At 26.3% G+C, this 15,839-nt stretch overlaps 1 protein-coding gene across 1 annotated transcript in view; it reads right to left on the bottom strand.

Annotated features, from left to right (window-relative positions):
- Positions 1-15,839, bottom strand: part of tna (tonalli) — a 46,294-nt gene that overhangs the window by 6,893 nt on the left and 23,562 nt on the right. The window contains exons 2-3 of the mRNA XM_065506354.1: positions 3,953-4,565; positions 2,232-2,543 (exon numbers count right to left, since the gene is read on the bottom strand). Of these exons, the coding sequence (XP_065362426.1) occupies positions 2,232-2,543; positions 3,953-4,565 (925 nt within the window). The remainder of the gene's footprint in view (positions 1-2,231; positions 2,544-3,952; positions 4,566-15,839) is intronic.

The following is a 15,839-nucleotide window of genomic DNA, read 5'->3' as shown; positions in this document are numbered from 1 at the left end:
TGTGCATGTTTTAATATACATATATACGAGTATTTATCACAGATTATACAAGACAACCTTATTGGTGAATTTAGCAATATTCAAAATTAATTATCTGTGTAAAGTACCTACAACTTAAAAAAACTGGAATAGGATCTTTAAGAAAAACTGGAAACGTAACAATATAAGGGTTAAAATCGTAACAGTTTTAATTTGGTTTGTTATCAATTATATAGGTTAAACTTAAATTTATTCAATCTTCAGTTGGATCCATTCCATAGAATGTTTCGATACCTTACCCCCTGTCTATACTTGACAAGTATTTATCATAACAATTAATGACGTCTGTTGTCAAGACAAAGTTGTCTGAGAAAAATCAATAAAAATTTTGTCATAACGAAGCAATAATACTAATAAATGGAGACTACCTGATCATTTTTTATCTTGACAACCATTTTGACATTTATCATGATAAAAATTTATCAGGTATAGACAGAGGGTTATGTTCCCATAAAATTAATTTGTTTTTTATTCGAATTTTTTGAGATTTTTTAATACATCTTATTTGGCTGGCAAAAAAGGAAAAGTTAGGCTACAAATTACAAACATACAACCGATATCGATTGCAATATGTATAAAAATGTACTAATGATGGCTTAAAACTCAATACATTTGAGCTTAAATAAAATCTTTTTAAAAATTTATTGCACAATAGGATGGCACCATTTATATGAAGCTGAACAAAGTAGCTGTTGTTCAACTACCGTTAACTTTAATTCTTTAAATAATTTTAAATTATTGGGTGTTACTCTTAAAAATTCAGGATTTTTTTCAAATGTTTAGCTTTTATTTTGAAACATTTGTACAATATAAATTTATTCAAGGCATTGGCCATTGTTAGCTTTTCTCTCTTGAAACATATGGAATCCGTGCCAAAAGAACAGCTCATCTTTTGAGGTCATGAACGAATCAAGCCAATTTCGGATACTCTTTTCTAAAGTGCGTTCTGCTTCGATCTAAACAAATAGTAGTCGGGCGGGGCAAGGTCTAGACTATAAAGCGGGTGAGGCAAGACTTCCCAACCACTTCATTCTAAATAGTTTTTAACAGGTATTGAAGCATGTGGCCGTAAATCCGACATATGATGTCTTAAAACTCAAAATATTTGAACTTATTGAAAGTTGAATGCATGTGTAATTCAGGCAATTGTCAAGCATTTCTGAAAGAACTGGCTTGTGAAAAGATGACAACATATCTCGTCACTTGTCAAATTGTGACAAAAAGTCCACAAAATATGGTAAAAATGTAAACAATTAATTTTAATCAAATTTTTTAACCAAAACCGTACAAGAGCTTTTGGCTTAGTTCCGTGACCTGTCACATAGTGTCAAGAGGTGCTAAAACTACGTTTCAAACATCTCTTAAAATAAACATATTTTAGGTTTGCAACTTTTTGGGGACCATCCTATTGTATGTAAGTATGTAAATATATGTATGTTTTTTTTTGCTTGAAATTTACATATATTGATTTTTGAAAATGATTTCAATGACTTCAAACGTCAATATGGTATTGATTTATTTAAATTTTTTGTTTTTCTGTTGAGATTTTATGTGTCATGATTGATTCTAATAATTATTGGTGTGGTACAAGTATATCATTATAATTTATACAATAAATAAATACTTTATTATACAATACATAGTATATTGCAACATGTAGCATATAAATAAAAACAAAAAAATAAAATATTGTATTTAAACAAATACTGTTTTTAATTTTTAAGTTAAAAAAAGCATGAAGTCATCTTTTTTATATACGTTTGTATGTATTATTTAAGCTTATGTTTGAAAAAATCAAAGTCAAGCTGTTTCAAATCAGCAAGAAAATAATAAAAAAAAAAATAATTTGCCAAAGCAACACCTTTTAAGTGTGATCAAAAACAAGTGATAATTTTTGTATTAATTATAAATAATTTTAAATAAACATTACAAAAGATATTAAAAATAATAATACTAACAATGAATGTTTGCTTAAAATGGCAATAGTGACACATATTAAATAATCATGGACAAAATGCACACAATTTTTTTATTGCAAAAATAATTATAGTGAAAAATCTGTTTATTAAATAATATTAGCTCTTTTGTATTCCCTTTTCTCTCTTCTTTGTTTTCTTATTTAAATGACAAATATTGTGATGATATTTTGTTGTGTAAAAAAAAAAGAAACATAAAATAAAATTGATACTCACTTGATGATGCCTCGCTGACGCCGTTGCTGGTCCCCCAATACCATTATTATAACCTGGCATGCCATTCATTTGACCAGCTGGATTCATAGAGCCAACTGCATTACCATTTGCACCACCCATTTGATTCATTTGCATATTGGCTTGACTTGCTGCACTGCCACCGCCACCACTGCCACCCGACATGGGACCCATGGCCGCTGGATTCATACCAACACCACCAGGACCATTACCATTCATATATTGATGCGTGTGTTGTGACTGTGCTGATGTACTCATCATGCCATTATTGGCTCCAGGGTGCATACCACCCATCTGTTGAAGGATAACAAAATATAGAAAGAAAGAAAAATATTGTAAAACTGTTTTTTGTTTTTTTTTGTGTTTAATGGTTTATTTGTTTTTATTTTTGGTGTTATAGTATTTTTAGCTGTAGTATATGCAAAAGGCTTTGAAAATCTTTGTTTTTTTTGTAGCATATTTTTTGGAGGTTTATTTGTTTTCTGTTTTTTTGTTAGTATTTTATTTATTTGTAAGTGAAAAATATTTGTGTGGTTTCGGTGGTTGGTTTTTTTTACCTAAAAAAATATGTTTATTTCTATTTAAGCTACACAAATAAATAAATAAATCAATATGTTGCAATAATCTTAATGAAATTTATTTGCCATGTGTGTTTAAAAACAAAAATTTTACAACTATTTGCCAAAATATTGTTTGATTTATAATTATGACAGAAGTTGGCAGAAAACAATTGTATTATGACTAGAGAATTGCCAAGCGGATAATCCTGAAGATGCTGGAATTTTGCATTGATTTTGATTCTTTTTGCGACAGAAACTATATTTTAGAAACTGGTTGGTTGATGAGACTGGTTGGTAAATGATGATATATAAGTTTGTAATTCCGTGTAATACACTGATAAATGTTTATATGAGACCCCATAATATATCGTTAGCTTAAGCTGGGTTTCCGCATACACCGTAATCGGCGCCGATAACGAAAACTGAAACTGAAAAACGTTGGTGTTCGTCGCCGTCTCGTTTCTGAATTGTTTTCGTTTCAGTTGGGTGCGTTGCGGCATAAAACAGAAACGAAATTATTTTTTTATTTTGGATGTCGAGAATTTCATTATTTTTGACAAAATCGATTATTTATCCTCTTCCAATAAAGAAAATATATTTTTTTATTCATTTTGATTTTCTTTAAATTTGAAATAAAAAAATAATTAAAATAATTTCGTTCCTACAGCACCGAAAACAACCTACTTGAAGTTCCAATTGCGGAACTAGTTCTTTATTGATTCCTTTCCCTAAGCTAAGTCTAAAAATACCAAAATAGAACATGTTCGTTTGAGTTAGTTCTGTAACCAGTTACTGAGTGTCTAAAAGGAGCCAATTTAATCATTGCTATGTCAACGCTAAAGTGTTAGAACTAGAAACTATTCGCATCTCCAAGAAACCAATAGCGGAACTAGTTCTGTGTTGATTCCTTTCCCGTCGGATATGATTATTGTTGTTTATTTTTCCACTTTTTTATGAAAAAACAACCTTAACCAATTCCCCTTTGTGAGAATCGTCCCTCTCCAAAGAATAACCATACATTACTAAGTAATGCAGCCAGTAATAAGTAGCAAAAAGTTTTTGTGGCTTTTTTCAAGATATTTGATTTCTTACAGTCCCTATATTTCCATAAATAAATTTGTACTTATGAAAAAAACAACTCACCTGACTATAACTACTCATAGCATCCATATTGGCCTGTTGAGCACCAGTAGCTGTTACCATATTATTATAATTCGCCGAAGGATTACTTTGCGAATTTGCCGCGGGCGAAGTTAAGGCAGGACTTATAACACCACCACTGCTGGCAGCACCAGCGCTAACACTGTCTCTAGTGTGGCCGCCGGGAAATTGTAGACGTTCTTCTTTGAGCGCCGATGAGGTAAATTCCGAATTGGGACCAAAGGTATTATTTAAAGTGCGTAAACTATCGGATTCGCCTAAATAAGAACCGCCACCACCACTAACGGGATATGAATTATTGGCATGATTTAAAAAATGTTGTTGGTGTTGCTGGTGCTGTTGGTGTTGTTGCTGCTGTTGTTGTTGCTGCTGCTGCTGATGATGATGAAGCTGTTGCTGCTGCTGATTGAGATGTGGATGATGTTGTTGATGTTGGAAATTTTGCTGCTGTTGTTGTTGATAGAATTGCTGTTGTTGCTGGAATTGTTGCTGCTGTTGGTGTTGTGCTTCTGTATAACCGCCAGGTGGTGATATTTGGCCCCCTAAGGCTGGAGCCCTTGAGGAGCCTGCTTGGCCATTCATTTCATCATTTTTTCTGGAAAAGAAAAGAATATTAAAATAAATTATTTGAATTAATAAAAAAAAAAATATTTTTAAAAAACTTAAATTCAAATTCAAAGCAAAATTCACTAAATAAAATATGGCTTTTTGATCCTTATTAATGTTAATGCTTGAGCACAATCAGTCTTTGTTCATTTATTAATGATAAATACACCTGTTGATTTTTAACACGCGCGTGTGTCAGTGTTTTTACCACAGTAAATGTATGAGTTTGAGTTTTTTTGTTTTTTTTTTTTTGGTAACTTGACTTAACCAAGTATGAATGTAGTATAGGAAGTGGCCACTACCTGTATCATTATTAATGATTACGCATATTTTAAAACGTTTAAAAAATTTTAAGTTTTTTTTTGGTTTTCATTGGCTTTAATCAAGAGCATCCATCCATCCATCGTATTTTTATTTAAAAAAAATGTTGCATTCATTCAATACAAATTGTTTAAAACACGAATTAAAAACTACACTAAGAAAAACACCAACAATAAAGGAAGGCAGCTGTATTTTTGTTATTGTTTTCAGTTAAATATATAATATACATTTTTTTAGTTTCGTTAAAATTTTTCGGTTTTTGGCATATGTTACAGATACAGATATATAAGCAAGGTGCAACGTATTTTGAGCTAAACTAAGGAAACAAGTTTTTACTTTATTTTTTTATATTTTTTTTTTGTTATTTATAGCAATAAGTGTTGAAAGTAACAACATCTTTTCGGTGATGTTTCAAGTAAGAAAAAAATTACAATATTGACTTCCTTTAAAATGTTTGTTTGCTTTGCGTTGAGACAATAAAATTTTAATAATCTTTAGAGAAAATTACAAAAAGTTTAAGCTTACGCTTGTTTCACACAAGAAAAAAAATCTATAAAAATAGTAGTAGGACCTTTAAATAATTATTTTATATGATGTGCTTACTTTAATCAAGCCAGTAACCATCTCTTATAAACCTTGACATCATTTCAATGTTATAAACATCCAATAACCTTAAAATAAAAATGTATACATCAACTAGTACATCAAGTATGTTCGAATGTATGTATGCAGTATGTACGAGCATGTATTTTTTATAAATGTTTTTAGTTACTAATAATTTCTACCCATATCTATCTACTGTATATTTTCTTTTTGCTTTTTCCTAACATTGTTAATAAAAAGTTGATGGCGTTTGTTTTTTTATTTTTTTTTATTTGTATACATAAAACAAAATTTTCTCCTCCTCATTTATATAGGAAAGAAACAACAAAAATCGATAATATTTATTTTAATAATAAAAAAAATATGTTCTATTTTAGATATGGGTGATTCCATTTTGAAATAAATGGAGGCATTCTAAATCAATTTTCCTAATTTTCTAAGCAAACTATTTCCGCCTGTTAGTGTGTGTAAAACATGCTCACTTTCATAATACATAACCGAAATGAATGAGATTTACAAAAAATATTTATCATTGTCCTAAGCGACTTGGTATTGAAAACCAATGAAATTGGTTCAGTATAAACAAAGTTATGAAACTAAATTTGAGACCACCAAAATTATATGTATTTTCTAAGTAAAACATGCTTACATCTAAAATACATAACCGAAATAAATGAGATTTAACAAAAATATTTATCATTGTCCTAAGCAGCTTGGTATTGAAAACCAATAAAATTGGTTTAGTAGAAACAAAGTTATGAAACAAAATCTGAGACCACCAAAATTGTATGTATTTTCTAAGTAAAATATTTGCCCTTGTTAGTGTGTGTAAAACATGCTCACGTTCAAAATACATAAGCGAAATTAATGGAATTTAACAAAAATATTTATTATTATCCTAAGCGGCTTGGTATTGAATATCAACAAAATTGATTTAGTAGAAACAAAGTTATGAAACAAAATCTGAGACCACCTCAACAAAAATTTTATATATTTTTCCAAACCAATTCCGTAATTATTATGTTTAGTTTAGTTTGTTAATAAAACTATGATTGTTTTTAATAAAATTATCTTGAATTTCGAAAAATATGAAATTTTACAAAAAACTTCCAGTTACTTATTTGCAATCGCATAGTTTCTTATGCATTCTTTTTTGACTCTTTAATGCCTCTCTTTAAGAACTTGTATCAAAACAAAACGTGCATTATATATATTCAAATGAGAAAAGTTTTACTTGAGCGTTTTGCGTTCGAATATCTCGAAATGGGTTATGAATAAATGTAAAATTACTTTACATTATTTAAATTCGATTGTTTCCCTATGTAAATATAAAACAAAGTGTTAAAACATTTAATTTTCCTGTCTGTAAAGACCTTTCGGTGGAAATGCCCATTTGTATATTCTTGATCTCTTGTGTCTGTTTGTGTAAAACACGCTTACATCCAAAATACACAAACGAAATTAATGAGATTCTCCAAAAATGTTTATTATAGTTCTAAGCTACTTGTTATTTAAAACCAGCAAAATTGGTGAAATAGAAAAAAAGTTATAGACTTAAATGTGAGACAACTTCACATAAAATTTTATGAATTTTTCCAAAAAGAAATTCCGACATTTTGCTAGTTTATTTTGTTGTTGTAGCTATGATTGTTGTTTAATTTTATACTACAATCGATCGAACAATTCAAAATTTACAAAACTATCGAGAATTTTTAAAAATATTAATGTTTTTTTCAAAAACTTAATCCGAGAAATTGTAGAGATTATTTAAAATAAGAAATGTTTGTAATAGTAAATTAAATTACGAGTACATTTGTAATGATTCGTTATTTATATCGTCTTCAAATCTTCAAGAATAAAAGATTTGCTGCCATAAACTAAGCGAACTAAGGAACAACATTTTCAAAAGTTAAAGCCCAATTTCTTGGCTAGAGAATTTTTCAAATAACAAATCTTTGTAATAGTAAACAAATCCTGAACAATATTGGTAATTATTCGTTATTGATATCGTTCTCGAACCTTTGAAAATGAATGAACCGAGTGAATCGTCGTTCTCCAATGCTCTGGTCAGATGTAACTATTAAATGTGATCGTGTTAAAAACGAGAGTAATTCGTGTATTTGAATAACTAGTTCGTTTATATATCTAAGAATCAGGCGCGGATCCTGAGATTTGAAAAAAGGAAGTTTTAATGTAAAGAAAGAAAAAAAAGAAAAATGTATAATAAATTTAACCCTAAATGGTTGAACTGGATCCTCGCCTGTTCAAAATTAATTATAAAAAATCTTTAGTTTTGATAAGTATTTTGGAAAAAAATTCCGGAAACAATTTGGTCTGTATGACTCAATTATATAAAGTACTTTTCTTAATACATAGTACATGTAAAACTCTTTAAAATTATATATAAATGATTCAATTTCGCCCTGTAGTTTGCATTATCAAACTTTTGGAATTTGTTATTATTTTTCTGAAGCACGTGCTAGATTATCACAAATTTGTTGGTATTGTTATGGAATGACTCATATGTATATTTATGGAAAAAAAATCTGTGTGTTCTTTAAGTTAGTTATTTTGTTAAAGCTTATCTATGAAAACAATTTTAGTAGGCTTTACTGAACGACATACATTGGCATGTGTTGTACCAACTAACCATTTATAAACATTAGGAATGTTTCAATTTCCAGAAGCCAATACAAATTTTTCGATATTCTCAACTAATTGCCTTATTAGGTTAGTTACTAGTGAGCTAGTGCATCAGTTTGAGGGTTAAGGATACGTTTCCCATCAGAAACTTTGATGTGTTTCTCGGGCCCCAAATAACCTACGAGGATGTATGATACATCAATAGAGAATTGAAAATCAGCATTATCTGATATGATTTTCTTCTATGCCTCGAGCATGCAATCATTTTGTTTAAAGAGAAACTTTCATTTTAGTTGAGAATATTCAAAATTTGTTTGGCTTAAACAAATGAGACCTTCCTAATATAAACTATTTCTAAACAAACATATGTTGTTTATAAATATATATTAGATTTAAATAGGTTATACTCCACCTTCATGTTTTACACCCTACTAGTTAGGTTCAAATAAATTATAAAAAACATTGAAACAAATTAAAGGGTTTATCATTTTGTTTAACTACATTAAAAATCATTTCAAATACGTTTCATCTACTGATCTTTATAAACTCTTCTTTTTTTTGTTCTCATTGTTTGAGGTGAGAATTTTTATTATTTCTTTGTCAATGAAGTTGTTGAACAGAACAACGAATTTTAATATACTAAATGCAAAAGTAACAAAAAAAACATTTATTTTAGACGAATATATACATATTTGTTTGTGTTTTATATTATAAAATAATTATTATTTGATCATATTTATTTTATTATTTTTTTTCCTTTTTGAAGTGTAAATGATCACGTACACTTTTTTTTTGTTCGCTGTATTATCTTTTGTGTTTTGCTATATTTCAATAATAATACATACTTATTTTTAGTAGTTTATTTGAAAAAAATAATAGTAAAAATAAAAACAAAATTGGCATTGAATTCTAAAATGCTTTGAAACTTTTATGTTGATATTAGTTATTTAAATAGATTCAAAAAGAACAAAAAAAAAACAACAACTTATAAGATAAATAATAATATTTGCGAAAAAAAAGATGTCAAATAGTGAGAAAAGTGTGAGTTTGAAAAATATTTATTTAGCTAAGTTTAACAACTGGAGAAATAAATAGAATAAAATAGACATTTTTTGTAATATTTTGTATGAAACATATAAAAGAAATAGTGTGAATTTAAATATCGGGTTTTTAAACACTTGTTAGGAGTTTGTTAGGTTTGAATTTGTCTAAATAATAATTGATTTAGTGAATGTCCTTCAAAACAAAAATTCAGCTCATCTTAACTGTCTAAAATTATTAACCCTAAATCAGGTCAAGTTAATTAAGTATTCAATATTTAAATTAGGAAATATTAATAGCAATTTCAGTCGAAATTCCAGTTTTATTTTGCCATTCAGACATTTTTTTTATTATTTTAAAATAATGAAATTATTTTTTTTTTAAATTTTGAAAAAATAAAGAAATTTGTTTAAAAGTTTAATTTTGCACAGCTGGACATTTTTTTTATTTTCAAATATCGAAATAATTTCAAAACTATTTTTATTTCAAAGATAAAAAAATTTATCTTTTTTATAAAATGTTTGAAATTATTTAGAATTATCAAAATTAAGTTTAATATTTTGAGTATTTATTTTTTTTGAAATTTTAAAAAATTATTGAAATTTATTTAAAATAAAATGTTTGAAATTATTTAGAATTATCAAAATTAAGTTTAATATTTTGAGGATTTGTTTTTTAATTTTTAAAAAATTTTGAAATATTTTATATATTTTTTGGATTAACACTATTTTGATTTTTTTTTTTGAAACGCGAATTATTCTCAAACAAAAATGATTTTAAAATTATTGAAAATACCAAATAATTCGAAAGGTAAATCCAAGAAATTGTGGAGAATTTTTAAAACATCGAATTTTGAACGATATTGCTAATCATTTGTTAATGATATCATTCCTTCGAGAAAATACATTCGAGAATGAAGGTTTTGCTGCCACAAACTGAGCGACAGCTAAACATTTTTCTAATCGTTTGTGATAGTAGTTCTAGAATGTTTGTAAAAACAAATAAATTTCTTTGGAAAAAAAATTCAATATCCGAATTGATTTTAAATTACTCGAAAGTTTCATTAATTCACTTTAAAAAATTATGGCATTTTTTACGCCTACTAATTTTGGTTGTTTTCCAATATAAACAAAAAAAGTTATTAAATTTTCCAAAAAAAGAAATATGTATTTAAACTATTATGTTAAAAAAATTTCAACATTTTTTCAAATATTAAAAAAAATATAAAATTTTCAAGAAAAAAACAATATTTTGAAAAATAGATTTTAAAAAAATTTAATTTTTTTTATTAAATTTTGAATATTATTTAAATGAAATTGATAGAAATGAGGAATTTTTGATCATTAATTAATTTTAAAAAATTGTGTCATTTTTTACGTTTACTAATTTGATTTCAAATATCAAAAAATATATAAAATTTTCCAAAAAAAAAAAAATATTAATAAATTTCAAAATTTTTTTTATTCAATTTTTAAAAAAAAAAAATTAAATTTTTTTTTATTAAATTTTGAATTGTTTTCAAATATCAAAAAAAAAACATTTTGAAATTTGATATTAAAAAATTGAAATTTTTTTAAAATTAAATTTTGGATTTTAAAGGAAATTTAGAACAAAATCAGATTGTTTATGAAAAATTTTGAATTAAATATTGAAAAATATGGAAAATTCTAAGTGGTTTGGAAAATATTGCTCATAAAGTTTAAAGTACACTCTAGAGTTAACTGAAATGTTCATCTTTGAATTTTTCAAAAACTTAACGATCTGTAAAGGGTTAATAATATTAATTCCGTTTTATATATTTTTTTATAGCATTTAATTTTTTTTTCTTCTTATACAATATACTACTATTTTTATTATTTATTTTTGTTGTTGTTGTTGTTTGTTAATAAATATGTATTTATAAACATGTACACATATACAATATACTACATCTATTTTCATATAAATAAATAAATTTTTGTTACGGTAATACGGTACGTAAACTAGCTCGCAACAAGTATGACGATTTTTGTTGCTGTTGTAGCTGTTGTTGTTAAAATTGTATATTTTTTACTCGTATACATAAAGATAACAACATTTGTTGCTGCTGTTGTTGCTATTTATTCATTTAATATAATTAACGTCTCTATTTGCGTTCAGTTGTGATAAATAATAAAATTATAATATTTAATAATTTTGTTTTGCTTTTGCAAATACATAAGAATTCACTATTTTGTGTTTTATTTAGAAAATATAAAAAAAACATGGTTTTTATATTTAAACAAATTGCGTGATTTTTTTTTAAACAACATGTTTATATTAAGAAAAATATTTCAAATTTATATAAACTTTCTTTAATGTTGGGGGCAGCACAGATGTTGGTTGATGTTAAAATTTATTTTTTTAACTCTTCTGCTGGCTTTAGTTTAGTTCAGGGTTTTTTTTCTACCAAAAAATATGATGAAATGTAAATATTAGAGAGATATTAAAGACCTTGACATAATTGTTTTATTTTTAAAAAAATACAATTTACATTGCTTCTTACAAATTTGTTTGTTTGTTTAAGCTTTAAAAATAAATTATCCAAAAACCCCAAGCACCTAAAAGTTTACCATTCATATTCAAATTATTTAGCGCCCTAAGGTAGGCAGGCTTTTATTCTAGCTTTGTTTGTTGTTCTATAATAATTGCTTTAAAACTTTTTACGTCAATTGCTATTTTTTTCTTATATTCTTGCTGATGTCACAATTTTTTTTTATATATCGAGTTTTGTTCTACTATTTTTTTTCTGTCTATTTTTATTCATTCTCATGTATTGTATAGTTTAAGCTTTATTAGGTTAAGTTGATTTTGCTTTTTTTTCCTTTTCTATATGACACAAATAAAACCTACAATATTTACTGAAAAAAAAATGAACTAAGTAGTAGAAGAAAAATTAAATAGCAAAATCTATTTTTTGTTATTATGGTGTATTGGTGCTAAATATGAACTCTATGACATTTAACTAAGTAGACAGACTGTGCTAGTGTCTTATAACTTAAAAATAATACTTGAAAAGCAAATGTCAAATATTGCAGAAATACAAAATTTAATGATTCTTAAAGGCCTACTACTCATAAATACTGCAAAAGTTGTTTATTTTGTAGAGAAAATTTTTGAAATGTTAAAAATGTCATAAAAATTTATACAAAACTTAAGATTGAAATCTTTTTTAAAATTATCACAAATAGGTAAGCACATAATAAATAAATTTTGATAATTTTCATTTTCAAAATTACATTCCATTGCAAAATCGTATTGAACGAAAAAATACTAAATCTACTAAATGTTTATTATAGCCAGCAATTTATTTCGTTATATTTATTGTTTGTATAGCTTTTGTGTTGTCTTAACAATAAAAAAAAATATGTAGTCTCAGTTTTATTTATAAATTGTTTTCAATAATTATTTTCTAACACGTGTCAGGTAGATAAAATTTTAGTTTCATTTCTTAATTTAGTGGAAATAATACAGAGGGTAATAAATAAACAGAGAGTGAAATTTATATAATTATTTTAAATACAATACAATACTAGGGAGGAAAGTATATAATTTTCAAATTAATTTCAATATAAATAAATGAAAAATGTTAATTAGGAAAATCTTTAAAAGAAAATCAATAGAAATTTATTGGTTTTATGGTTAAATTAGTTGAAATTATCTTAAACAAATTAAATTTTTAATGTATAGTTTTAGGGGCTGAGATAAAATGTGTATATAGACAGACAGACGTCTTTAATAAAGACAAAGTTCAGCAAAATTAAACACCTAGAAGCAAAAGGGATAAAAGTTGGTACCAAAAATATTAGTATTTTTCCCTAAACAAAATTTGTTTGTCAAACAAAATGCTAAAAACTTGAAATCTATGACTCTCAAATCCCAAAAAACAAGAAAGTACTTTAGTGCAAAGGTACTTTATGACTATGATGTCTTTAATAAAGCAAAATTTCAAGAAGCAAAAGGTACAAAATTTGGTACCAAAAATATTGGTACTTTTTTACCAAATAAAGTTTTATTCTCAATCGAATCTCTGTAAAATTAGGTTTCTCTAAATAAACCGTATTAAAAGTACTTTTTATATTTCAAATATTTTTGGTACCTTTTGAGAAACTTGAAAAAACTGGCTAAAATTACCTTTTAAATATGTTTGGTACCTAAAATCTGTTCTATTCTTAAATCCAAAATAAAACAACAAAGTACTTTTAGTACTAAATGATCAAAAACGTATTAAAAGTACTTTTTATATTTAAAATATTTTTGGTACTTTTTGAGTAACTGGGAAGAAACTGGTTAAAATTACCTTTTAAATATGTTTAGTACCTAAAATCTATCATTCTCAAATCCAAAATAGAACAACTAAGAACTTTTAGTACTAAATGATCAAAAACTTACTACTTTTTATGTTTAAAATATTTTTGGTACCTTTTGAGAAACTTGAAAAACTTGTTCAAATTACCTTTTACCTGTTTGCTAACTAAAATCTATGATTCTCGAATCCAAAATAAAACAACAAAGTAATTTTAGTACGAAGTGATCAAAAACGTATTAAAAGGTTCTTTTAAATATTTAAAATATTTATGGTAGCTTTTGAGTAACTTGAAATCTATAAATATCAAATCAAAATAAATCAATAGAACAGAAATGATAAAGTGTATGAAATGATCAAATAGAAGAGTATTTTCTATAGTATTTTTTGTACTCCAAGGAGCAAAAGGGATTAAATTTGGTACCAAAAATATTGGTACTTTTTCAGTAAATAAATTTTTTCCCTTAAATAAAACGCTATAAATCCTTGTTATTTATTTGTATTTTCCAATTACAAACATTAAATTTCAAATAAATGAATAGAGCAGCCATTATCAAGGATCAAAAAGGAGAGTATTTTCTATATTATTTTTATGCAGTTTAGATTGGAAATTTGTATTTAAAGCAACCTTCAACCTTTGCTCTTAAATGTAATTGAAAAGAAAGAACAAAAACAAAAAACAACATTTAACAAAAGGACCTACCATCTAAAAAAAAACCAAAAAAAAAGGAAGCGAAAATAACGGCCATCTTTGTTATTTAAACCACACACAAACACACATAAATACTCACATACTCAAACAACAACTAAAGTCGATAGAGAAAAAAAAAATTGAACCAAATTCAATCATGCATCTGTCCATCAACGACTCGTTATTTCAATGTACTCGTAGACATACTTACTCTACAGCTACATTTATACACATTGTAAGATAGATAACGTTTTTCCTATATTTCTTTTTTTTTTTTGCAGTTTTATTTGTTTGATATTGGGTATGAACAGGATAAAACATAACATCATACATATCCTTCATGTAAATTACCAAAAACGATATGAAGAAAGAAAAAAACAGAAAAACTCCTGTGCACTGCTGCAACATGCCACAATATTTTCAATACCGATACAACAGACACATTAAAGTCTAAGCTAAGAGCACTGTTAACATTTATGAAATCGATAGCTGGTTAAAGCAAATTTTGTTAACATTTTATAGCTATTATTATGCCCTTTAGTGTTTTAATAAAGGTTTAGGGCTGTGAATGTGTGTATGTATGTATATGGTTGGCAAATGCATATGAAAGTTCAATAAATGTGCTTGACAGTTGTTTTCAAGGGTGTTTAATATACCACACACATGCAAATACTTACACATTTCTACATTTTTGATATACAAATGTATGTATGAACATTTGTTCATGTATCGTGCAGCAAAAGGACATGTTTTTCCAAAGCTCTATGATAACAAAATCATATGATTGTTTTGTCATATTTAAGTTAAAATTGCTCTATTGCCATCAAAATATGTATCTAAGGATATATTGATAAATGCTTTAATGTTGTATGTTAAATTTTATTATATGTATGACTTATGTATGTTGGATATTGGTTGAGAGCAAAATTTAATTTCTTTACTTTTGCATATAATAGTATTTTGCCTATTATAAGCATTTATTTTACATCCCTCCTTTTGCTGTAATTAAGCTTTAAGACTTACTATTTGTTTAGAATTTTTTGCGACAATTTCCGCAAAAAAAACCACCACCAAATTTCGGTTAATATTTGTTTTAATTCTTATAGAATTAAGGTGGCACACAAAGTTCTTTAATATCACATTAAAGCTATTTGCAGGGCAAGTCTAAACATATATGAATATATCGCTATAAAGCTTATGGAAATGTGTATATTTTTGTTTACTTTTTACGCGACCTCCCTAACCTTTTTTATATTGATTGTTTTCAAATCATGCTTTTTATTACAATTTGAAGTACAAACGTGAAAATTCAAATAACGAAAACAAAATGTTGTAAGGTTTCATTGAAATTAAATTATTATTTTATAATAACAGCCTAAAATTATGCTTTAAAAAAAAGCTGTACAATTTTGTAAACAGCTTCTGGGCTCATAGCTGCCAGATTTGACGATTTATCACAATTTTGATTATTTTTTGTTTCAAAAATACAAAATTAAAGATTTCACGATTTTTATCTCGAAATTGATAATAAAATTCTTAAAGAATTTCCTCATTTTGTTGATGAACATGAAAAGCCATATTCTGAATTTGTTAATTTAAATCAAGGTTTGCAAATACTGAAATTAATTTATGTAATTTTT

Source organism: Calliphora vicina, chromosome 3 (assembly GCF_958450345.1).
Source record: "Calliphora vicina chromosome 3, idCalVici1.1, whole genome shotgun sequence".
Lineage (NCBI taxonomy): Eukaryota > Metazoa > Arthropoda > Insecta > Diptera > Calliphoridae > Calliphora > Calliphora vicina.
The sequence above is the reverse complement of the archived record's forward strand: the minus strand, read 5'-3'. Positions and strand labels throughout refer to the sequence as shown.